This window comes from Lepus europaeus, chromosome 22 (assembly GCF_033115175.1).
Source record: "Lepus europaeus isolate LE1 chromosome 22, mLepTim1.pri, whole genome shotgun sequence".
Taxonomy (NCBI): domain Eukaryota; kingdom Metazoa; phylum Chordata; class Mammalia; order Lagomorpha; family Leporidae; genus Lepus; species Lepus europaeus.
In genome coordinates this window covers 43028534-43054690 of record NC_084848.1, presented here as the reverse complement: position 1 = coordinate 43054690, position 26157 = coordinate 43028534, and the positions used below count along the sequence as shown (strand labels likewise).

The 26157-nt window shown below is 37.1% G+C and overlaps 1 protein-coding gene across 1 annotated transcript; it reads right to left on the bottom strand.

The window, feature by feature from the left end:
* Window positions 1–1090: 1090 nt before the first annotated feature.
* Window positions 1091–2005, bottom strand: LOC133751462 (putative vomeronasal receptor-like protein 4). The gene has a single exon (XM_062181497.1). The coding sequence runs from the start codon at window positions 2003–2005 to the stop codon at window positions 1091–1093; it is 915 nt and encodes a 304-aa protein (XP_062037481.1).
* Window positions 2006–26157: the final 24152 nt, after the last annotated feature.

The following is a 26157-nucleotide window of genomic DNA, read 5'->3' as shown; positions in this document are numbered from 1 at the left end:
GGAGCGGGAGGGGGGAGGGTTGCGGGTGGGAGGGAAGTTATTGGAGGGGGGAAGCCATTGTAACCCATAAGCTGCACTTTGGAAATATATATTCATTAAATAAAAGTTTAAAAAAAATAAAAAAAGAAAATATTATACATTTTCAATTATTTGGCAAGAGAAGAATCAACACAAAATTCAGTCATTTTCATTGATAGTTTCAATTCAATAAATATGTAAATAACAATGAAGGAAATATATGAACATAAATAATGCCAAGTAATTCATTTAAGTTTAATTAATTATACAAATAAATGAACAATAATTTAATCAAGAATCAAAGGATAAATTTCAAATTCCTTAAAGAGAGAAAATAAATAGAAGTTAGAACATAAATCCACTTATACAAAGGTTAGAATTTGAAGGAATCAAATAATCTAGTTTTTCTCTAGAGTATACAAAGAAACAAAGGACAATATTGCAGTTTTTTTTACTATTTCAGTTTTCAAAACTTCCCACAAGACACAAATTTATGAATTCAGAAGTTTATTGTCTCAGAAGCTAAAAGTTTAAGAAAATACTTCAATAATATCTACACTTTGTAACATCAAAGAGGAAGAAAAGACTTACATAAATAAGAAAAGAAGGAAGATAATATACAAAGAGAAGAGCAAAATTCCCAGTTTATATAGTGTCAAAACAGAGATCAACATTAATAGATCATAGAGAAAATATCATTACAGTTTGAATGGGATACTTTGTTAATATGCCTAAAATAACAAGGTAAATTTAGATTCCTTTCTGCAGTAAGAATATCATTTGTTGAACATTTAGAAAAAAAGAATATTTCAGGATTTGGTACCAAATGGAGTTTCATTAGTTTTACACTCAAAAATAAAGAAAAAAATCATTTCCTACATTAAGTCAGGAAACGGTAATAGATACATATTTAGACCTTTGACTAAGAGACTCATCTTTTTGGCAGTGTCAGAGCAAAAACATTTAGATACAAGTTAAAAATAAAAGTACAATTTTGCATATTTAAATTAGATTTAAATCATGGATTTTTGAAATGTTTAACAGTGTTATAAATTATGTTTTCAAGTTTGATTCACCGACTTTTCAAAATTGGTGTCATATAAATCATGTTTTGCAGAATGGCAGCTATCCTTTTATCAGAACTGATAAACACCAAAGGACTGACAGTAGCATAGACATTGCATACAAGTCTCTGGACATCCAGAACAACTGGATCGTATTTCTCCAAAATGGCTGATGAAGAGGAGATGATAATATCCAAACAGTACATGATCACAAAGAAACTCACCAGCAGCAGAACAGTCTGAGTGGCTCTTGTTGTTGGGGAAGTTCTTGGTAAAACCTTCATGCTGTGAAGGTACCGAGACCTCTTTTGATGGCTAGATAAGAAAATCACCATGTATACACTGGAGATCAGCATGCCTGCTACAAAGAAGACATTCTGGGACACTGCAAGTGTGAAAAATATACTCATGATGATGGGCTTCATTGAAGGAAGTGAACAGTACTTATTGATATTGAGTAGATTGGTTATGTTGGAATGAGCTACAGTGTAGATGATCATGTTACTATTGGAAGATAAGTTGAGGGACCAAACACAGAAGAAAGCACGGATAATATACTTCGTGAGTTGATTTTTAAATCTTGATAAGTAGAAGGTGCTGGGGCTGATGGTGATGACCTGGATGATGCTCAGGAGGCAGGTGGTACAGATGGAGAGACCCCTCATCACCCTGCTCAAGTAGAACAAAGCCTTACATGTTAAGTCATTGGGAGCATTCAGTGACTTGAATATATCTGCAGATAAAATATCCAGTGTAGTGAGTAGCATCACTATGTGGACAAAAGCCAAGTGGCAGGTGGTCACATCACTGGGTTTAGTCCTATGATTCTGATTGATTGTGTAGATGTGGAAGAGAAGGAGGAAGGCGTTGGCTAAGATTCCAATGCCAGCTTGGAAATAATACACATTTTTTAATGATAACATAAGTGGAAACTTTGTTCACCGTAAGAGCAAGGAGGAAGCATTTTATATTCCTGAAGAAGAACTAAAAAAAAAAAAAACAGAGCAACTGTCACCAATGCTCTTTCTTTTTGTCATGAATTTCATAAAACATCATTTTTATTTTACCCACTTTTTTAACAAATACAGAATTTTTATAAAAATTCTTGATTGTAAGGCTTCTGTACTACTCTACAACAAGTAAAACTGTGTATTTAAAATCAGTAACTTTACTCCCTGTGCATCACTGGGATAGCCTCAGGAACCCTGTCAAATGTCAAATTTAGAAAGCAATGACAAATGTGTCCTGGTCACCAAGTTCACCGATCAGGCTCATGTGGACCCAGAGTACCTGAATCTCATCCTACCTAATGCAAAGTTTTAAAATGTAGACCTGAAGACCTAACAGTCTTTTTTATTTGAATACATAAGTGAAAGTTTTCTGTTCATCCGATTTATTAAAAGGCTAATGGCCACATGGTCACAAATGAACAACCCTGTCATTTTTACACTTTATTCACAACAATATCATAATTATGCCTCTCTTTCTCGTATGTTAAATATTCAGTGGTACTAGAGAATAGTATTCTGATTCAAGTTAGACAACACAAATTGGAAAGTTGTGATAATTCAGCAACTAAATTGAATCTGAAGAGGTACTTTTTATACTTAAATTTTTAAGAAATGTAGCATGAAGTTTTTGAAGAAAATCAGAAAGAGTGATTTTGGAGATTATTTTTCTATAATGTACACTATTTCCTTTATATATTACAAAATATCTTCTCCGATTTCTGTAAAAATTTCAATTTTCCTATCAATGTTAAATGTTTCAGCACATTTTAAAAACCTATGTACTAAAACTAAAATTATTTTAAGAAAGTATTTGAACTTATGATGCTTATTTTTATGTACTGTTCACCTAAATTAATAACTTCTAAAAGCATTTCATAACCCTAACCCTAACTCTGAAATGTATGGTATTTCTAGGTAAATATATCATAAGTACAATATGCTATCAGCAATCAGTATAGTGGAAAAAGATTTTTGTGGCCACCTGTTAAACTCATTGTTTAAACTTAAGAACATTGCTTTGCCTTATGGGGCAATGAGGTGAAGAGTCCTAAAATTTTCTGGAGTACCTTAAAAAATTTCCAAAATTGACAAAAATCACTAAGGCATACTGATTAGATCAGGTTTCTTGTGTCTTGCTGGAACAAATTTATTTGAAAAAATTATGTCAAATTGAGAAACATACTAGAATAGGGGAAACCAGATACAAAACCAATGCAAGTACATCAAAAAACACAGGCATACTTTTGCAAATCAGTTCATATATACAATTCTATAATTCATGAAGTATATAATTTCTTGTCTAGAAACATCAGTTGTGTTAATGGTTGAGTAATATCTAAAACTGATAGCACGAGCAGAAATTTCTCCTAACATTTACTGAGAACAATCCTGCTTCACCTCAGGATCCATGCGCGCTTGGCGCTCACTCTGCACATAAAACAGAAAGACACTCACTCAGCTAAGCCTTTGATGTAAATCCATTATGAGGTGAAAACCCAAGATGTGGTTATAGCGATGGGATGGCATCACCTCCTCTCCCTGAAGGCCTATAACTGTCATTTCAACTTTAGATGCAGGACTTGGCATCATTAGAAAAAGGAGCCACCAAAGGGAACAGTGAACTTTTCTGGTTTCTGGAAGACAGCAGAGGAGAGCAGCTGGGTCCCACTCTTCTCAACTGTGGACTCATTTCTCCAAGGAAGACATGCCTAGGCATGTTGCCTGCTCTCAGTCCTTGACAGCAGATACAAGGAAAACAGTAACCATAGCTTCAGAGTAAGTACAAACATATCTGATATTTCAAGCTATTCCCATTGCACCAGGAGACTCCCAGTGGCAACCCCTGTTCTTGTCCTGTTTCTGGTCTCAGTCAAACAATGCAGTACCTGTAGTTCAGGAAAACTGCCCCTTCCACATATTCCTGTGCCAGGGCTCCTACATTGGTAGCAAAATACAGGCTGCATTTCCTCTACTTCCCTCTGCTCCAAGGTAAGTGCATTTCAGCAGCACAATGGTCCCAGGTCTTCAGTGTCTTTCTCAACACAATTTATTTAAACGTGGACTTCAGTATCCTGTATTGATATGCTGTGCCACCTTTCCTTCAATCTCTTCTACTAATTTCACTAACAGTGGTTTTATTCCATTCATATAGAAGTAGAGGAACTACATCTTATAAATGACAAGTTTCCTGCTATACTAATGCCCACCAGCCATATTAAAAAAAAAACTTTTATTTAATGAATATAAATTTCCAATGTACAGCTTACGGATTACAATGGCTTCCCCCTCCCATAACTTCCCTCCCACCCGCAACCCTCCCCTTTTCTGTTCCCTCTCCAATTCCATTCACATCAAGATTCATTTTCAATTCTCTTTATATACAGAAGATCAGTTTAGCATATATTAAGTAAAGATTTCAACAGTTTGCACCCACATAGAAACACAAAGTGAAAAATACTGTTTGAGTACTAGTTATAGCATTAAATCACAATGTACAGCACATTAAGGACAGAGATCCTACATGAGGAGTAAGTGCACAGTGACTCCTGTTGCTGACTTAACAAATTGACACTTTTGTTTACAGCGTCAGTAATCACCCTAGGCTCTCGTCATGAGTTGCCAAGGCTATGGAAGCCTTTTGAGTTCACCAACTCTGATCATATTTAAACAAGGTCATAGTCAAAGTGGAAGTTCTCTCCTCCCTTCAGAGAAAGGTACCTCCTTCTTTGATGGCCACAATTTTCTTATGACTGCGTAACCTGAATGTTTAACCTAATTGGAGCTGCTAAATCTGGGGTCTCCTTGATGAGTCACACACTCTCTAATGTTAAAGTGGTGACATATGTCTTCTCAACATTCAGATCCCCATCTGGACGAAAACATTCATACTCTGTCCATTTTGGTTGACTTCTCATATATCCTCCCTATTCCACTCTGGACCAGTTAGCCATAGGATCTGTGTTAGGCCCACCCTTCCCAGATGTATCTGAATCAGGAAATATGCCTTTGTTTATCAGGGATGGAGACTTCTTCATAATCAGCCCAGCTAGTTCTTCACAATTAGGTTCAATAAGTACAGCTGCTGGCTCTCCTCCTTCATGTGCATCTGTTTTTTCTATTCCATGTGTAATTGTCCCTCAGCACAGAAAACCTAAGACTGATATAATGAGAAACATGCAGAAACCCTTAACTTGAATGTAATCCAGCTGATTAATCTCTCCTTTATAGTTACTATTTTTTACATATGCTGAAGTACACTTTCCCTCTCCAATGTCATGAAATTAACATACGTTCTAAAAGACCATGGACTTAATGCAGTTATTCTGCATGGTGGGAAGGAACAAAGTATCTGATCCATCAGCTGCTATATTTATTTCAGCTGCTATGGTTTATATTAGTGGCAATGAGAAATACAAGACTCTAATCCCATAACTTTGAGAAGGGATGCAGGTGTGCCAACCAGGATCTTGCCACTAGGTCAAAGGCCCACCCTAAAAATATATTTTTATAGCAAGTTGAAAATGCACAATATATTATTAACTGTCATCACAGGCAGCACAATTATTTACTAACTTTTTTTCTTAGTGGAATTTTTTGTCCTTCAACCAATATTTTCTTTTTCCCAATTCATACCCCATGCCTGCTGAGAACTTCTGATAATTAACTTTATATTCTCTTTTATTATTATTTCCTCTGTGGAATGGGCATAATACACCCATTTCAGGCTGTCTGTGTGAGTCTTCACAGTTTTTTTTTTCATTTCATAGAATCATTGCAGGCAAGAACTTTACTGCATGAAACTTTCTCCAGTAGCACTGGATGCCGAAATAGACCTGCTCCAAAAGATATTATCTCAGAGATCACAGAAGGTAATAAAATTACAGAAGGGATTAAAATCATCTCAGGTGATTTAACTGTGAATATATTGTTAAACACATTGGAATGAGGTACAGGAAGGGACAGAAGTTTTGAGAATTGATAAGATGAAAGAACACTGCTAATTCAGCAATGACTCATTTGTATTTACTAAGTATAGGCATTGATATTTTCAATGGTACATATTATCAAGCATGCTGTGTTTCGTGTCTATTTCATAAATAATTTGTTTTCTTCTCCAAAAACTAAACTGAGAGTCCAATGAAAGCATACACTTGTGTCTGTTTTCCTTATTGCTCTGACCAAAGCTCCTAGAATAGAATCTGGCAAATAGCAAGAAAGTGGTAATATGTGCCAATGAATGAAAGTACTTTGGTAGTCAGCCATGACAACAATCATTTACTGTGAATCAGTGTACACTATTCCCTCCTGCAGGATTTGTATGTATTCTAGTTTCTGCTGAAGCAATTTGCATATTTTTTTAATTTCTGGATTTTCATAGAATAGCATCACCAAGTTATACCCTTATTATGGCTCCCCTTGCTGTATTATAACCTGGCAGAAAAATGGAAAGGGGAGTGATGACGTGCCAAAGAGTCCAATCATGTGGGGTCACCTCACTTTATAATGGTATGCTCTTGTAAGAACTCACTGTAAAAGCTGGGTAATAATTTTTTTCCAAAGGAGGTGCTACCCAAAAGCCAAATCACCCAACACTACGATCTACTTTCAGAAGATTTCACTACAGCACCATCAGCCCCTACAGCAAAGAATCCACTATATGAACTGTCAGATGTATTCTCAAACAATAGGGCCACATGATCAATCAATCCTGTCTCTAGGTATATATTTAAATATCCTAGGATATTGAAATCAGTATATTTATAGTAATTGTAGCATTATGCACAGTATCCAAAAGGTAGACTGAACATCAAATTCAATAGCACAATGCCACAAAGGAGGTAACCTTAGAAACGACTTGAAGGCCAGTTTCTCTTGCTACAATTATAATCCATGAAAATTTGCTGTGACTCCAACATCCATGTGTCAATTTATTTCAGAAAGCTGTTGATGATTTTTGGTAATTTATTTCAAAAATGCTTTTGCTGCTGATTTTTAGAAACATTAGATATAGTGTCATGTTGTTACATCAGATTATTCACTGGAATTGCTTCTTGGCCTTTTGGCTAAGATCAAGAATAAATTACACATTGGCTCATGTAACACAAAATAAATATAATTGTCATACGGGACTAATATTATCTTTAGAAAAAAGTTTTATTCTGAGTCACAATCTCAAAGACTGAAGTGTTTTTTTTCCAGCTCAATCTTGTATCTGGAGAAAAGTTTCATCAAGTCTCATGCTCTTTGAGTCAGTGTGCACATCTGACATATTCAATTTTCAAAGGCTGACCGATTTTAGATCCTTTCTAGCCTCCAAAATAGCATGCATTGAGAAATGATATTTAAATAAAATTTAAACAAATTATAAAATATATGGAACTTGTCATCAGTTTCAGCTACACTAATCATCTTTAAAGGTTTATTTATTTTACTTGAAAGTCACGGTTACACAGAGAGAGGGAGAGGGAGAAGGAGGGGAGGAAGAGAAGAGGGAGGAGGAGGGGAGGGGGAGAGGGACAGGGACAGGGACAGGGAGAGGTCTTCCACCCACTGGTTCACTCCCCAGTTGACTACAAGGGCCAGAGCTGCGTTGATCCAAAGCCAGGAGCCAGGAGCTTCTTCCAGGTCTCCTATGTGGGAGCAGGGGTGAAGGACTTGGGCCATCTTTTGCTGCTTTCCCAGGCCATAGCAGAAAGCTGGATCAGAAGTACAGCAGCTGGGTCTTGAACTGGTGTCCATAAGGGATACCAGCATGGCAGGTGGTGGCTTTACCTACTATGTCACACCCCCGACCTCAACCAATCATTTTTTTCTAATGACACATAAACTCATTAAACACATTACTCCTGCTACTTAAATGTTTTGGATTTCTTTTTCTTTTCAGATTTATTTCTTGACATGAAATGCAAAGTTACATAGAAAGAAGGCCAGACAAAGACAGAGAGAGCACTTGTTGAGGGGTTCTCTCCTCAAATGGAAACAGTTGCTGAGTCTGGCCCAGGCTGATGTCAGGAGCTTTATCCAGATCTACCACGTGGGCAGTAAGAGCTTAAATATTTTCATCATTCTCCAAGCTTTCCAAGGTGCATTAGCAGGAAGCTGGATTAGAACTGGAGCAGCTGAGACTTGAATCAGCACCCTTATGGGATGCCAGCACTACACGTAGTTGTTAAATTGTACTCCAGTGCTGACCGCAGTTTTCTTTCCTGTGGGATTAAAATACACAGTGGCTTATTAGAGAATGTCATACTGTGCTAGATAGAAATGATAATGAAGTGTAGGGAATGCACTCTTTTTAGGGAGAATTGGAATGTGAACCACATTAGAAATACTACAAGAGAAAGAGGACTGGTGTCACAGCTAACTTGGCTAATCCTCTGCCTGTTGCACTGGCACCCGGGGTTCTAGTCTCGGTTGGGGTGCCAGATTCTGTCCCAGTTGCTCCTCTTCCAGTCCAGCTCTCTGCTGTGGCCCAGGAAGGCAGTGGAGGATGGCCCAAATTCTTGGGCTCTGTACCTGCATGAGAGAACAGGAGGAAGCACCTGGCTCCTGGCTTCGGATCGGCACAGCGCGCTGGCCGTAGATGCCACTTTGGGGGTGAACCAATGAAAGGAAGACCTTTCTCTCTGTCTCTTTCTCTCTCTCACTGTCTAACTCTGCCTGTTAAAAAAAAAAGAGGAAGAGGAACTCCGCAGGCCTTGGTGGAGGGTGCAGACACTCAGCACATGCATAAACATGGCTGCAGCAACCAGGACCCAGAGCCATCAGATAAGGAAACAATAAAAAACAATCCCAAAATGCCTAAAATAAAATGCAGAAATACAAGAAACAAAAATAAGGAAGACATTGGATGCCTCACCCAAAGGAGCATATCATTTAAATATTAGAAAGCTAAGATGAGGAGTTTTAGGAAATGCCAGAAATAGAATTCAAAAAATCAATCACAGAGGTACTCAAAAGCAATCATAAGAAAATCCATGAACTAAAGAAACCTATACATGAAATGAATGAAACTTTTCCTGTGAAATTAAGATTTCAAAGAGAAATGAAATTTAGACATTAGAAATGGAGAATTCAGTGCATCAAATAAAAAATGCAGTGAAAACCCTTAACAGCAAACTTCGCAAGGCAGGAGAAAGAATATCTGAACCAGAAGACAAATCTTTAGAAATCTTATCATCAGATCAAAAAGAAGAAGGAGAAGGAGGAAATAGAAAACTGAAAGCAGTGTTGGAGATTTATGGGATACTATCAAATGACCCAAATAGGGGTCTTAGCAGTTCGTGAAGGTGTGGAAAGGGAGAATGGACTAGAAAGTATATTTAGTGAAGTAACTATACAAAAATTTCCCAATTTGGAAACAGAAAAGAGATATCCAGGCACAGAAAGCCCATAAAACTCATAACAGACATGATCAGAAAAGACCATCACCACCACATACTGTAGCCAAACTTTACAAAGTAAAACATGAATAAAACTTTCTAAAATGTGTTCAGGAGAATCAGCAGATTACTTTAAGAGCAACTCCAATTAGACTCACAGCAGAATTCTCAGCAGAAACCATAGAAGTTGGAAGAGAATGACAAAACATAGTTCAAGTCTTAAAAGAAAAAAAAATGGTCAACCCAGAATACTGTACCCTGCAGAGCTCTCATTTATGAATGAACATGAATAAAGACCTTGCATGACAAAAAGAAATTGCAAGAACTTGTCAACACATCCAGCCTTACAAAAGGTACTTAACAACGTGCTATACATAGGTACACAGCAAGATGTGTACCTCATCTTTCATAATGATAGAATGAGAAGACAGAAAATCCCCCAGTAAAATCCAAAAAAACTCAGAGTAAATAACTGGAATAGCTATGGAATCATAATAAACATATACACATTCAATTTAGGGAGGGTGCTTGGCTATTTAAAAGAAATAATAAATAATGTAAATGTTAAAGGGAAACAGGCTCCAATAGAATGGTAATGGGAGCTTTCATACCCCACTTTCAGCAATGGACAGATCCACCAAACAGAAAACCAATAAGGAAACAACAGAGTTAATCAATACTATGGACCAACTGGACCTAATGGATATCTATAGAACTTTTCACCCCACAGTGGCAGTCACAGAATACATAATATTATCATCAGTGCATGGAACTTTCTCTAGAATACATATATTAGGCCACTAAGCAAGATTCAGCAAGTTCAAAATAAAATTGAATTTATACCAGGCATCTTCTCTGACCACAATCGAATAAACCTGAAAATCAACAACGGAAGAATTTCTAGATAATATGCAAACACATGGAGACTGAACAACATGTTCCTGAATGAACAATGAGTCAAAGAATAAATCAGAAAAATAAAAAAAAAATCCAGAGATAACTGAACTTGACAATACAGCATATCAAAACTTACATGAAAAAACAAAAGTGTTAAGCAGGAAGTTTAGAGCAATTGGTGCCTACTTGAATAAATTGGAAAGGTACCAAATAAATGTGCTATTAATGAATCTCAAGGACCTAGAAAAACACCAAAAAAATCCGAAATTAGTAGAAAGAAAGAAATAATTAAAAGTAGACAAGAAATAAATAAAATTGGAACAAAAATATAAAAATCAATGAAATGATGAGCTGTTTTTTGAAAAAAAAAATAACAAAATTGATGCACCATTGGCCCAATAACCAAAAAAGAGGGGAGAGAACCAAATCAGTAATATCAGAAATTAAAAAAGAAATATAGCAACAGATGCCACCAAGAAAAAATAATACTCACTCCACTGGCTAACCCAGATGTCAGGGTGGGGAGTACTTGGTGGAATCAGTTCTTGCTAGAAGAGCTTTGCTTACACAAGACAGGCATAGAGGTATCTGTCTTTAGGGCACATCTCACACATCATTAAGCATTGTCCTGCATGAATCCCTAGCATAGCCTGTGAGATAAGGTGCACATTGCCCCTAAGAAATGGGCTGCAATCATTATTGCCAATTCAGTAGAGCTTTGTGGAGCATGGCTCAATAGTTTTGGATTGGATATTCTCTTTGCAGGAAGAGTCATATGATGGCTGTGAGGCACAAGGAATTGAGAGTCCACAGATGATTGACAGAGCCACTAAATCATAGTCATTGCCACATGATCTTGTGGAAATACAGGAGTAGGAGCCCCAGGCCCAAGGATCATCACACCAAGGAGACAGCACTGTTGCTTTCATTTGTGGGATTGCGCTGCTAACATCAACATTGCTGTGTTTGAATATAATTGACTGGGTGTTAATTCCCATTATAAAAAAGTGAGGTGATTGTAAATTTAACTGTAGAATTTAGAGATGGGTCTTTTGTGTGATTATTGGAATTAGATGGGTGATCAGAGTGAATCTCCCATGATTGAATTCTAGTGGTTCAGAGAAAAGTCAGAGACCAAGGAGACACTTGCATGTTCCCTGTCCTTTGCTATGCAGTTCCATATACTGCTGCTAGGATCTACAAGCACAAGGAAGCCATCACCAGATGAAGCTTTCTACCCTTCAGTCAAATCTGAGTCAAAGTAAACTCTTCTCCTTATAAGTTGCTCAGTCAGTTCTATGGTGTTTTTGCAGCAGAAAAAATATGCAAATATCCCATTTTGTTTGTCTGTTTATCTTTTCCTGGGAGCTGAGATTGTTTCTACATTTTATCTATTGTGAATAAAACTGCTATGAAATGTTTAAATGAATTTCTATTCCACTCCCTGCTTTTACCTCCTTCCAGTGAATTCCCAGGAAAAGAATTTATGAAAAAAATTGGATAATATGATAATTCTATATAGTTTTTCTAGGATATTCAGTACTACTTTCTATATTGGTCCCATGATTTTATATTCAAAACAGACCTGTTGTTTAGCCCAGGTGTACATTTTTATTTTAGTTACTGCATAATATACTTCTAGAACTCCGACTGTTGTTTTCCCAGTTAGCTTTTCTACTTACAATCCTGATCTTACATCCTCTACATTGTTTTTATGCCAATCTTTATTTATCAGAAAAGATTTAATAATTGCTTAACATCTTATATTTTACTTGCAAATTTGAGTTAATTTATGTTTCATTCTTATGATGTTTTTTCTTGAGTATGAGTCATATTTTCCTTTTGTTACATTGGTAGTGATTTTGAATTTTATTCTGGATCTTATAATAATTTGGGTGTTACATAAATTGTGGACACAGTTATATTTCAGAAATGATTTTTGTTTTACAAGGCAGACAATAGGGTTTTTTCAAATGCCAAGCACTATATCCCTTGTAGTAAACATTTTGATTTATTATATTTATTTTACCAACAGAGATAGAGACAGCCAGACTGCTAACTCACTTGACGTTCCTAAGTCTCATATCCACTGGTTCATTCTCCAAATACCTGAAGCATCTGTGGCTGTGCCAGCCCAAAGGCAGAAACTGGGAACCCAATGCAGATCACAGAAGAGTGGCAGAGATCAGATTACTTGAGTCAATCTGCACTGCTTCCCAGGGTGCACTTCAGTAGGAAGATGGTATTAGCAGAGCTTTGACATGAACCCACACATTCTAATATGGGATACAGACATCCCAAATAATGCCTTAACTGCTGCATCAGACAACCAATTGTGATTACTAATTCTTTTATGCATGTCAACATGGTAATATTTTGTTCAGTTCTGGTTTTATCTGAATTCTTTAAAAATCTAATCATCTTTTTCTTGGTTTTAGAAATCAAAATAAGTATGTATTTATGCATAAAATATAAATATATCTACAGACAGCAGGAATGGAGGCTAGGATCTAGGTCCAAATTTGTGTGACTCTAGTTTGTGCTGTAGAATTGGCAGCAACAATACTCATATTTGTGTCTCTGAGTATAGGTCCACTCTCAGATTAGTGGAAGAATTGGCTTATTTCTTCTTTAATACAGCCTTTTTCTGGACTTGAATTTTATCATCCTGTACCTTGATTGAATTTTCCAGTTAGTTATGTTATATAGATGTCAAGTCAGGAATAATTTGCCAAAGTCTACTTTAATGTATGGGGTATCAAGCAATAGAAATAAGCTGTGAAACAAAAATTTATTTGTTGCAAAGATCAATAAAATGGACAGAATACAAAAATAGAAAAGACACAGATCACAAATTAGGAAATTAAAAATGACATATTGCCACTAAATATTCAGAAAAATAAAATTGTAAGATAATATTATGAGTCATTATTTGCCAACAGATTCAAAAATTTAGATGAAATAGACACAATTTGAGAAAAATACAAATTTTCTTCTTTTTTTAATCTTTTATTTAATGAATATAAATTTCCAAAGTACAGCTTATGGATTACAATGGCTTCCCCCCCCCCCTTAACTTCCCTCTCACCCGCAACCCTCCCCTTTCCCACTCACTCTCCCCTTCCATTCACATCAAGATTCATTATCAATTTTCTTTATATACAGAAAATCAGTTTAGTATATACGAAGATTTCAACAGTTTGCCCTCACATAGCAACACAAAGTGAAAAAATACTGTTGGAGTACTAGTTATAGCATTAAATAACAGTGTACAGCACATTAATGACAGAGATCCTGCATGATATTTTTTTAAAAATAATTGTTTAATTTTCTATGTAATTTCCAATTTAACACCAAGGTTTTTTTTATTTTATTTTCAATTATCTTTATATACAGGAGATCGATTCAGTATATACTAAGTAAAGATTTTATCAGTTTGCACCCACACAGAAACACAAAGTGTAAAAATACTGTTTCAGTACTAGCTATATCATTACTTCACATTGGACAATCCGAAAAATACAAATTTTCATACTGACTGAAGAAGAAACTAAAAATATTAGTTGCTTAAAACAGTAAAAATTAAATAATAAGTTCACTAAGTAATTTAAAACATTGCAACCAAGTCCTGAACCAGATGACTTCTTTTATGCATTCTACCAAGTATTTAAAGAGGAAACAATACCAATATTTTTACAGCTCTACCCCCCCCAAAAAAAAATAAAACCAAGGGAATACTTCCCAACTAATTCTAACAGGCTGGCATCATACTGATACCAGAATAATACACAGGTATCAACAGAAAAGCAAAGTACAGGTTAGGTTGGGTGCTGTGGTACAGCGAGTTAAGCTGCCACTTGTTATGCCCACAATCCATATCGTGGGGACTGGTTCAAGTCCTGTGTACTCTGCGCTTCTGATCCAGCTTCCTACTAATACACATGAGGGGCAGAAGGTGATGGCACAAGAGAGTGGATTCCTGCCACCCATGCGGGGACTCAGCAGAGCTTCTGGGATCCTTGCTTTGGCCTGGAAAAGTACAAAATGTTGCAGACATTTGGGAAATGAACCAACGGATGGAAGATTCCTCTCTCTCCTTCCTTTCTCAACTCCTTCCATCCTTTGTTCTCTCTTCTTCTCTTTCTCTCTCTTGCTTTCTCTCTTCCTGCTCTGTCAATCTTTCAAATAAATAAATCAATATTTTACCAAAAAAAAGTGGCAGAGCTATCCTCAGGCTCCTGGCTTTGGCCTGATGTAGCCCTAGCTACTGTGCACCGGCAGAAGCTGGCAGCATCAAGGAATGTCTACATCACTACTGCTCTGGGGAAGGTGCAGTACAGCTGGCACCTAGATTTTAGCCCAGTGATACGATTTTTGGATTTCTGGCCTTTAGAGCTGTGCTAGAATAAATGTCGTACTTAAGCCACCAAATTCCTGGTCCAGCAGCCACAAGATAAAAATACAAAATATGAAACAAATTATGTAAATTAAGGAGAATGACTTTTACCACAGGAATGCCAAGTTGTATTAATACTTAAAAGCAATGAGTGCAACAAATTTTATTAGTAGTCTAAAAGTCAAAATTTGCAGGGAACCAAATCAAAAGCAGAGCCAGGACTCAAACTCGGTATTCAGTGTGGGATTTGGGCTCACAAAACAGCAGCTTAGCCTCCAACACCATTTCCCTGGTCCCACTTCATTTATACAGAAGACAAAGTTGCATTCTCAGCATGGAAATATCAGCAAGAGACCTGGAAACGTCAGCCAAACATTTTCACTGCTGTCTGTGCTACTGCCTCACTGGCCTGGAGGTAAAAGGGAAGATCATCAAACCATCCCTCTGCTTTACACAGGCCATGGCCACTCAGACCTTTTCTGACTTGAGGAAAAACTTGTAGATCTCTACAGTATGGTTTTAGAGCTCCCACCTCCTTATTTAAGATTTAAGTGAGACTGATGCCTGCCTGACAATATGCAGTTAACTCTAGATGAAATTTCTGTACTTGGACATGGGTTTGCTTTGTTAGAACTCGGAGGATGGAGGGTAATTGTTTCTGTTGACAACATGATGAAGCAGAGGCTGACTGAACCTGGGCCTCTCAGCAGCAGAGCCTGGATACAATTGTAACATTTTGTCACCACAGCCCCTGAGTGGAGGGTTTGCATGCATGATGTCACAATGCTGTAGCCAATCAGTATCTTCCATAGCATGAGGTCAGAGAGTGTTGTGACTTGAGATTTTTGCAGTATGTGGGTTATGGTTTGAGAAGAGTGGGCTCAGAGCAGAAGCAACCTCCTCCAGCTCCATGACTTTCCCAGCAGCAGTGCATGCTTCACTTCCATGTTTTACAGGGATCCACCAGTGAACTGGAGCTTGCAATGACCTGCTTCAAGCTGGTTAGCATTTACTAGATGTATGTGGACTCCTGGACCTTCATTTTTCTTAATATTCTCAGACCATTTTTTCTGTTTGGTCATTTATTTTCTATGTATGGTTTGTTTATGAGTACTTAAAGGTGTTACATACTTTAATCCTTTGATTCATTTCTTTTGCAAATATGTTTCCTAGTCTTCCTTTTGTATTTAATATTTTTCCTTGTTTCTTGCTGATATTATATATTGGCCTTCTACCCAGCAGTCTTGCTGCATTCACATATCAGTTGCAACTGGGGTTGGGTTGGATTCTATCTGTATATTATAACACCTTCCACATATATTAACAGTTGTATTACTTAAAAGCTAATTTTATACCTTATTTTTCTTTATTATTTTATTTCTGTGACTACAGACCCAATATAATATCAAAATGAGATAGTGAGAGAGGCAGTGTTGTTGAAGTGGGCTAACCTGTTGTATCACAATTCCAGCCCCATACAATTCTTTTAAGTATGTATTTTTACAATGTAAAAGTGTTATAGTTGTATACTATGAATATATTTATTTACTTTTTTAATAAATCAAAATTTACTTGAAATGCAGAATGACATAGAGGGAGAGTCAAGGAAAGACATCCTTTATCCACTGATTTATTCCCTAAATGGACACAATGTCCAGGGATGGACTACACCAAAGCTATGAGCTAGGAATTTATCTGGGTTCCACACAACTACCTGGGCCATCTACTAGTTTCTCAGGTGCATTAGTAGGGATCTGAATCAGAATAAGTACTAAATCTGATGCTCTTATGAGATACCATCATTGCATGGGACAGCTTAACATCCATTGCCACACTGATGCCACTTATTGGTATATATTTCGCATATGAAATGCACACTTAAAACTTGGTAATAGAGTAATTTAATGTTACATGTATTTTACCACAATATAAATAGAAAAATTTAAAAATCAGTCTTCATTCCAAAACCACAATTTTCAAGAAAATAGCTTAAAAATATTATTTGCTACAATTAGAAGTTAATGATTTCTGGCTGGTGCTGTAGCTCACTTGGCTAATCCTCCACCTGCGGTGCCGACACCCTGGGTTCCAGTCTTGGTTGGGGCGCCAGATTCTATCCTGGTTGCTCCTCTTCCAGTCCAGCTCTCTGCTGTGGCCCAGGAAGGCAGTGGAGGATGGCCTAGGTGATTGGGCCCTGCACCTGCATGGGAGACCAGGTAGAAGCACCTGGCTCCTAGCTTTGGATCAGCACAGCGCACCAGCTGTAGTGGCCATTTGGGGGTGAACCAATGGAAGGGAGACCTTTCTCTCTGTCTCTCTTTTTCACTATCTAACTCTGCCTGTCCAAACAAACAAGCAAAAAAAAAAAAAGAAGTTAATGATTTCTATTTCATTACCTATTGAAATATTGTATAACAGTACATGCGGTTATGTAATAGTTTCTTGAAAGTCAACAGCAATATTCTTTCCCCAGGGATGTTTTCCCAATAGTCACAAGTCATTATTGAAGCAGCTGTTTTTCCTATTTGCGGAAAAACCATGATAGTAGATCTGTTTAGTGCTTCTTTTAAACAAAATGCTGGAAGGTAAGTTTGTACTGTTTTTATTTTAATGTAATGTTTTAACATATTTTAGCATACTGTTATATTTTAATGTTGTAACTGGTAAATACTTTTAAAAATGATCGCTGACAGAGGTTCTTGCTCACTGCAAGAATGCTGGTGTAACAGTCCTTGTCCAGGAAGAAATTACCTTAGGCAATTGGGTGCACATCCACATGGTTGCCCATCATCTGTCTCTCACTCACAAATAAGCAATGCTTAGTGAAAGAAAAGGTGAGAGAAATATCAAGAATTCTCTCCCAAATCAGTGTATTCAGTTTCAAGAATTTGGTGTATTTTTTTCTAGATAGGATGTATTATAATACAAACTGGGGATCATATCACAAATCTACTTAGGCAGTGAACACAAGTTGGGAGTATTCATGATAGAAGAGAAGCTGCAAGTGAACACTTTATTTTTTAAGACATGAATTTCTTCGAAAGGCAAGTTAGAGAGGGATAAGGGAGGACAGGGACACATAGCAAGGGGGAGGGAGAAGGGGAGAGGAGAGGAGATGGTAGGAGAGTGGAGAAGGAAGGAGAAGAGAGGAGAGGGAAGGGGGACAAGGAAAGGGGAGGGAGGCAGGGGAGGAGGGAGAGTGCAGGGGAGGAGGGAGAGTGTAGGGGAGGAGAAGAGGGGAGGGGGAGGAAGAAAGGGGAGATGAGAGGAGGAGAAGAGGGGAAGAAAGGAAGAGGGGAGAGGGAAAATATCTTCCGTTCACTGCTTTGCTTACCCAAATGGTTGAAGCAACCATGGCTGGTCCATTCTGAAGTCAGGAGTCTGGAGCTAAATCAACATCTCCCACGTGGGTGCAGGGACCTAAGCACTTGAACCATCATCTGCTGATTTCCCAGGAACATTAGTAAGGAGCTGGATCAGAATTGGAGCAGCTGGAAGCAAACCGATGCCCATATGGGATGATGGCCTTATAGGTGGCAGCTTAACCCACTGCACCACAATACACTCTTCTTTTCAGTGATTCTTGGTAAGCAGAATTGTCTGTTTCTCATCATGTTGTTCATAATGCTGGTCCCAAGTGAACACTTTAAGCAACTGGAAGAAGACACACAAGATCAATGACAGAGATGATATAATAATAAGCCATTTTTACTCAAATTGATACATCTGGTCTTGGAGAGAGAAAGAAATACTGGAATAAAGTTCTTTGGCATGCAGATGCTATTTTAGAGTGGAAATTTTGGTAGTCAATAATAAACTTAAAAAGACTAGGCATATAATGACTGTAAGAATGATAAAAAATAAACATTGACAAGTATTGATTGATAGGAGTGATAATGGGAACTCTCTCTCCAGAAGTAGTCAGGGGTGGAGCTCTGAAGAAGACATGGGAGCAGTGATGTTTCTTCAGAATATGGATTCAATTCTTTGAATATATACCAAGGAGTGAGACTTGTGGAACAAATTATAATAATTATTATTCTATTTCTGTTTTTTAAGCCTTTCAAGCCTTTGCCACATAACCACTTTGAGAGACAGAAAGACAGAGATAGACAGAGACATAGAGAGAATGTCTTCCATTCACTGATGCACTCCTCATATGGCCACAACAGCAGGTGCAGTGCCACACCAAAGCTTCTTTTTTCATAAAGGGGCCAGGAGCTTCTTGCAAGTCTCCCACATGGGTGGCATGGGCCCCAACACTGGGTCTATCTTCTGCTGCTTTTCCCAGGCCATTATCATGGAGCTAGATTGAAAGTAGAGAGGCCAAGAGTCAGGCTCGCACCCATATGGAATGGCTGTGACTTTACCCACTATGCTTCAGTGTTGTGCCCTCACATGTGTTTTGAAATTCTAACAATCCTAGTAGCACAGCATACCAGACAAATGATGCATCTCCCAACTTACACATACTGCCTGAATGAACTGAAGCAACTAAGGTGATCACTACATGCACTGCTTCCAATCTACTTTGCATATGTGCAGGGGAAAGCAGCAAAAGATGCCCCAAATATTTGGGCACTTGCCAGCCACATGGGAGAGCTGGATGGAGTTCCAGGCTCCCAACTTCAGCCTGGCCGGCCCCAGTCATTAAAGCAATTTGGAGAGTGAATTAGAGAATAAGAACTCTGTCTTTCTTTCTATCTTTGTCAGTCTTTCAACTCAATTAAGTCAAAGAAATAATGGGCAAATCAAGTAAAACCATGGGTATTTTTGTGTGCATATGTGGAGAATTGCATGTATGAAGTTCAGTCCAGACTTTTTAAATTGCTTTTTATGTTCTGTGGGGCAGTGCAAGAAAAATCTGTAGGTAGTGTCCTTTTATTTTGGAGGTAATCTGTCCTTCAACAGCCTGGGTGATGCTTGCACGAGCTCCTCTAGGCCTTAGTGTATAAGTTTTTTGTATTTCTTTCTTTGTTTTTTTGTTTCATTATGTTTTCCCCTTATGTAGATTATTTCCAACTTCTTCATCCCACGTAATTGGTAAGTTTTAATGTACCTAAGAGTTTTCAAATATTTAAATGAAACATTTTAACCGGCCAGAAGTTTCCTAATTTTTATGTTTTTCATAAAATAGAAAAAATTATCATTGTTTATGTAAGTCTTGGAGTGAAAAACAAACTTCACTTTGAAATTGTTTTTAGAACAATAATATAAATAATTATAAATAAGGAAACAAAGAATTTATTCTTAGACAAACAAATGACTAACCAAATAAACTTCTTGTTTTCAGCTTTTCAGGATAAACATTTGAAAACTCATTTTTATTAGAGTAAAAATTTAATTATCTTGGCCGGCGCCATGGCTCAATAGGCTAATCCTCTGCCTGCAGCACTGGCATACCACGTTCTATTCCCATTTGGGGCACTGGATTCTGTCCTGGTTGCCCCTCTTCCAGGCCAGCTCTCTGCTATGGCCTGGGAGCGCAGTGGAGGATGGCCCAAGTGCTTGAGCCCTGCACCCCATAGGAGACCAGGAGAAGCATCTGGCTCCTGGCTTCGGATCAGGGTGGTGCGCCAGCCACAGCATGCCAGCCGCGGCGGCCATTGGAGGGTGAACCAATGGCAAAAGGAAGATCTTTCTCTCTGTCTCTCTCACTGTCCACTCTGCCTGTAAAAAAAAAAAAGTTAACTATCTTAATGTAAATTTGGTGGAAAAAAGCCTTTTCAATACTAAATTATTTTTAATTTGCATTTTTGTGTTAAGAACAGCAAGCTTAATTATTTTAAGACAAAATAAAGGTTTCCAACATTTATATATCTTTATATTCTTCATTAATTAATGTTTGCTTCAACTCTAATCTCACAAAGATATTAGTATCTTAAAAACTTAGATATTATTAGAAATGTATGCATTAAATTATAATTTTAATCATTTTATTACAAGATTATTTTAAAAGATCATTACTTCAATGTGCCAATTAAAGATAAATAGATTGTAAAAACTTAGCTTAGTCATCCATGAATAAAAAACAGATACTATATGATAGTTCACTCATCTCATAGTGTATACTTTAAAATGTAATGGCATTTATTAAAGCAATTATTTTACATTACTAATTTCTACTCATATCACTAAGAATATTTAATGTTTATGGTAAAATTACCTATCACTGAAGAGGAAATATAATCTTCATTTTAAAAATGCCCTAAATTTAGATACAGTGAGCATCAATAAGTTTATGGAAAGTGCATATAATTAATAAACTGTCAATATATTTCAAATTTATTTTCCATAAAATTAAACTTATCTTTTTAGAAAGTTTTATTTTCAATTACTTATCCAAAAGAACTGGAAAGACTGAGCCTTTGAACAGATGCCATAATTGTTGGGAAACTTTTGAGAGACTAAGTTGATTTAGAAATTGGTGGAGACATGAACAATTAGGGGGTCAAGCTGAAAGAGTCTTCTCTGATGAACCTACAGGATTGTAGGTCCTAGACCTTATTCCTCTCCATATCTATATTTGTGAAATAAAATTCAATTTTAGTGTTCCAGGAGTATCAAAATAACAAATTTCTAACACTAGAGCCCTCTTTAGTGTAAGGTGAGGGAATCCTCTCCTGCAGCTGCCTCTGCTGAAGGTAGATCTTTGTTAAAATTAAGATTGGGAATGGGAGAGGGAGGAGGAAGAATAGTTGGTGCAAAGGTGGGAGGGAGTTTAGGATAGGAAGTATCGCTATCTTCCTAAATCTGTATATATGAAATACATGAACTTATATAACTTTTAAAAAGGAAAAAGAAAAATGTTTATTTTAAGGAAATGAAAGGAAGAGACCACAAAGACATCTGCACAGGATATTCCTTACAGTATTGCTTGTAATAGCAATCAATCAGCAAGTAGGAAAAAAATTTGGAGGGCAACATTCAAAACACCATCAGAAAAGGATTAAGAAAGACAGTAATGGTGCATCCAAGAAGATCAGTCTCCTAAATGGATGTTACCATTTATTCTTATCCCTCTACTATCCAGTCTCAGCAAGAGAAGTGATCTAAAACACCAGAGACAAAAGATCTCCATGCTTAAAACCTACCAACAGTTTCTCATTTTAATTCATTTCAAAAAATAAGAAAGTAAATGCAAATAGTATAAAGTAATTTATTATGCAAAATGGATATTTTAAAAAATCTGAGAAGAATAGAATTCAAAGATCAGTTTATTTTGAATGCAAGCAAATTTGAAATTCATGTATAAAAGCAGTCTTTGGAAACTTACTGAAAATTTCTAATTGAAAACTCTATATATGTACTTCAAGATTTTTCTGAATAAAAGTAATGTTTAGTGTCATTGTACAAGAAATTTTGAACTATCATTGTACATACTGTTTTAAAATATGTATACATTGTGGTATGGTTAAACACTGTGGATTAAAATGCATAACAACTTGCACATGTTTTGAGTCAGAAGTCCTTAAATCTATTTTCTCAACAATTTTGGAGAATACAGTTTATTGTTATCACTTACACTCACCATGTATCACCGTTTCCTTTATCTTTCAAGTCAATTAACTTTCAAAAGTTTAATTTTTATTAATGTAATGCAAACAGATTTCATGTAATTTATGTACAGAACTAAGAAGTTAAGCACACTTTCCTCCCCTTCTCTCTGCCTCCCTCAATCCCCTCTTTCCTCCAATTTTTTGTTTACTTTGACAAAAAGAAAACATAATTTCAGCCTACTGTATCATCACAGGTTTAATGCACTGCTAACCATAACATCCAACAAATAAAATCTATCAACTTAATTTCTCTGATTATACACGCACATTATTGTTCCCATCACTAAGTTCTTTAAATTCTTTGTTTGCTTCCACAGCTTAAATGCTGTCCTCCTCATTTTCTTATGGAAAGTTACATGCCATTATTATGTTTTAACCTCAAATATTGCCAACACTGAAGACTTTCAAACTATTCTACCTAAAACAGCCTTTATTCCCTGTTATAGGATATATTGAATTATCATGGTGTTTTTTCCTCTAGTGCAGTTAAAATATTTAAATTATCTTTACTTAAAACATATTGTGTAACACCTTTAAATATACTCTATGATGGTACAGTTTTGCCATTCAGGTCACTCCAGAATGGGGGTGAACTAATATGAAAATCAGGTATGTGAATCCCATTAGCATCATCTCATGTTGTCAATTAACAGGCAGTCTCATAAAAAATCTGAGAATCAGAGCAGTTCTATTCATTTTGAAAGACATATTTAGAAGTGGACAAGTCATATGTAGCCAGTAGTACAAGTAAATGTCTATCTTGGGATGGCTGGGAAATTTTGCCTGCTTCTCTAAAAGAAATCAGGAAACACAGCTCTATGAGGATGTGATATATTTTGAGGGTCCACAACTCTTTTGCAGACCTGAAAAAGGTAGTTGATGTGCTATGATTACCTGGTCATACAAGTGTAAAGAATGGGTCCCTAATGGTTAAAGCACTAATTTACCCATGAGACTCTATGGATTTCAGGTACAGAAATGAAGACACATGTAGTCCGTGATGCCTGCAGGTATAGGGGGTTGGGGAAACTAGGAGTTAGGCAGGAACTCTACATATAGAGGTTGGAAACATCTGAGGGAATAACGAGGATGCAATGTATTATTGCTTAAAGATAATGTGTAGCCATCAGTGATTATGTTAGGGTAAAACACTGGAAAGCAATTATGATTATAGCTCTTTTGATGAAAAGAAAAGAAAACCTGAAATAATATTGATTTAAAGTAAGACAAAAATAAAACCAGACATTACAAAATGGTGTAAAAACATATTACAAATATATAAGGATACAATGATTTAAAATTTTAAAGTTAATTAACAATTAGTAAAATCAATTAAGGAAATGAAAGCAAATTGAAACAGAATCATTATTTTATAAGAAATTATAGCTTTTCCAAGATACTAAAAGAAATATGTGAAATGTATAGGAGTAAAATTCTGATTACAGATATAAAATCCACCATATTTTGAAAATCAAATACCAAAACACAAATATAATGTAAAAGAGGAAAACTCCTATATAAACCAAGTAATTGAATCACATTTTAAAAATTCCAACCAACCAAGTAAAAAGTTAAAAATCAAAATTTCAGGTCCATACTTAGAGGCATTCTCTAAACATCTAAGTAAGAAAAAAACAAGCCTATGTTCCATAGACTATGCAAAGTGGAAATAAGCAGATAATATTTTAAAATTTGTCTTTGAAAACCAGCATTACATTGATGATTGTGTAAGTGGACCAGGCTTGAAATAATTGTATTGTACTCCTTTCATAAATAGAGATACAAATATCCTAAGCAAAGTATTATTATAATAAATGAAAACATGTATGAACATAAAATAGATCAATAACAAGAGAGAGATGATAAAAGGTACAAGAGTTGTTAAGATTACCAAAAAATAATCTCAGTAGGTGAACAATACATAGAGGAAAGCATATGACAATTTAGATTACATGTTGAGACACAGGAAAGCGTATGACACTTTAGATTACATGTTGAGACACAGGAAAGCGTATGACAATTTAGATTACATGTTGAGACACAGGAAAGCGTATGACACTTTAGATTACATGTTGAGACACAGAAAAGCGTATGACACTTTAGATTACATGTTGAGACACAGGAAAGCGTATGACAATTTAGATTACATGTTGAGACACAGGAAAGCGTATGACACTTTAGATTACATGTTGAAACACAGGAAAGCATATGACACTTTAGATTACATGTTGAAACACATTCAATAAACCTCAGCGTCTAGTAAAAAGAAGTCAGTAAAATTGAACAAAAAATGTGACTCCCTCAACCCGGCCAAAATCAAAAGGAACCCACAACAACTCACACAGGATCACTGAAAACTTTTTTCCTGGGAGTAAGCCTAGACCAGGAGGCCACTGTTTCTCTCCAACTTCCTACTGAAGGGTAGTCAGGAAAATAAAAGGGGAAAAAAAATCAAAGCTCAAGCTAATTTCTAAGGAACAAAATTGTTGACATATAAATAGGATGATTCTTATATACAGAGAAAATTCATAAAATCTAAAAACAAATACAACTGTTAAGTTTAATGAGATTACTGGAAAGATAATATATAATATCCACGAATGGCTAAATACAAGCAGCAAACAGATAGGAAATAATATTAAAGGACAGGAAGATTAGAAAATAAACATCTACAAGACAGATGAAAGTAAAAGGATTACATTATTCATGAATTGTAAACATTATTCAAATCAACATAAAAATACCCACAAATGACCCCACAGAAGTGAGTCAAAAACATGCAGGAAAGAAAGAGGCCTGCAACCCACACACAGCCATTAACTACTGAGTCCCCTTGAGCAGGTCACACACTCCAGGTAGGATTCTCACAGGAGGACACGGGGAGGCACAAGGGATCCAACAGGAGCCAGGATCTGGGAGGGGAAAGGCCCCCTGCTGCCGAGGGTGCAGCCCTGCAGGAGGACATTTCAGACCAGAACCCAGGCCCAGCCTCACTCTCCCATCTGCAGCGGCCTGACTGTAGGCGTCCCCGCTGTGAGGACGCTGATTCCCGAGTCTTCTGTGTCCTGAGTGCTGACCGCTATGCAAGCTGACCAGTCAGGCGCGGTGGCGTAAACGCTAGGGAATCACGCGCGATCTGGACGCCACAGTCGTCTTCCAGGTCCAGGAAGGAGAGAGGTCCAAGCGGGAGGCTGGGAGAGTCCTGAGGCAGCCCAGCGCCTGCTCTGCTCTTCCCTTCTGTCATCGCAGGATCCCGGGCAATAGTGAGTGTGAGGGGCTGGGCGACCAGAGTGAGGGCGGGCGGGGCTGGGGGAACGCACTGGGGACACGGGGCTCCCAGAGTCATCTCTGGAACCTGTGTCCCATCTCAGAGTGGCACATCGCCTACCTGGGTCTGCTCTGGCCTCTAGGTGAGCCTGGAGTGGTAGCCTGGGCCGCAGGTGCCCTGTCCTTCCCTGTTCACAGAGGCCGCACTGGGGCGTGGTGGTCACTGGGAGAAGCCAGGCCATGTGTGGGTTCAGCAGGGCAGACGCTGTCATATGAGGTCCTGGGTTCCTCCTTCTTCCCATGTGGGAAGCAGGGTCTCCGTTCCCGGCCTTTCTGCACAGCTCTTTCTTTTTTTTTTTTACAACTCACATCTGTGTTTTATTATACTCTAAAATATACAGGAATCTTGATGTACTGAAAGAGTGCAAGTAAATACAGTATTCAAGCAGTCACTATTTCTATGTACATGCTCATTAATTCTTCAAAAAACCCACAAAATTATCAAATAGATCAAAATACTGTTCTGTGTTTTCACACTTTATATTCAGAAAAACCAGCTGATAA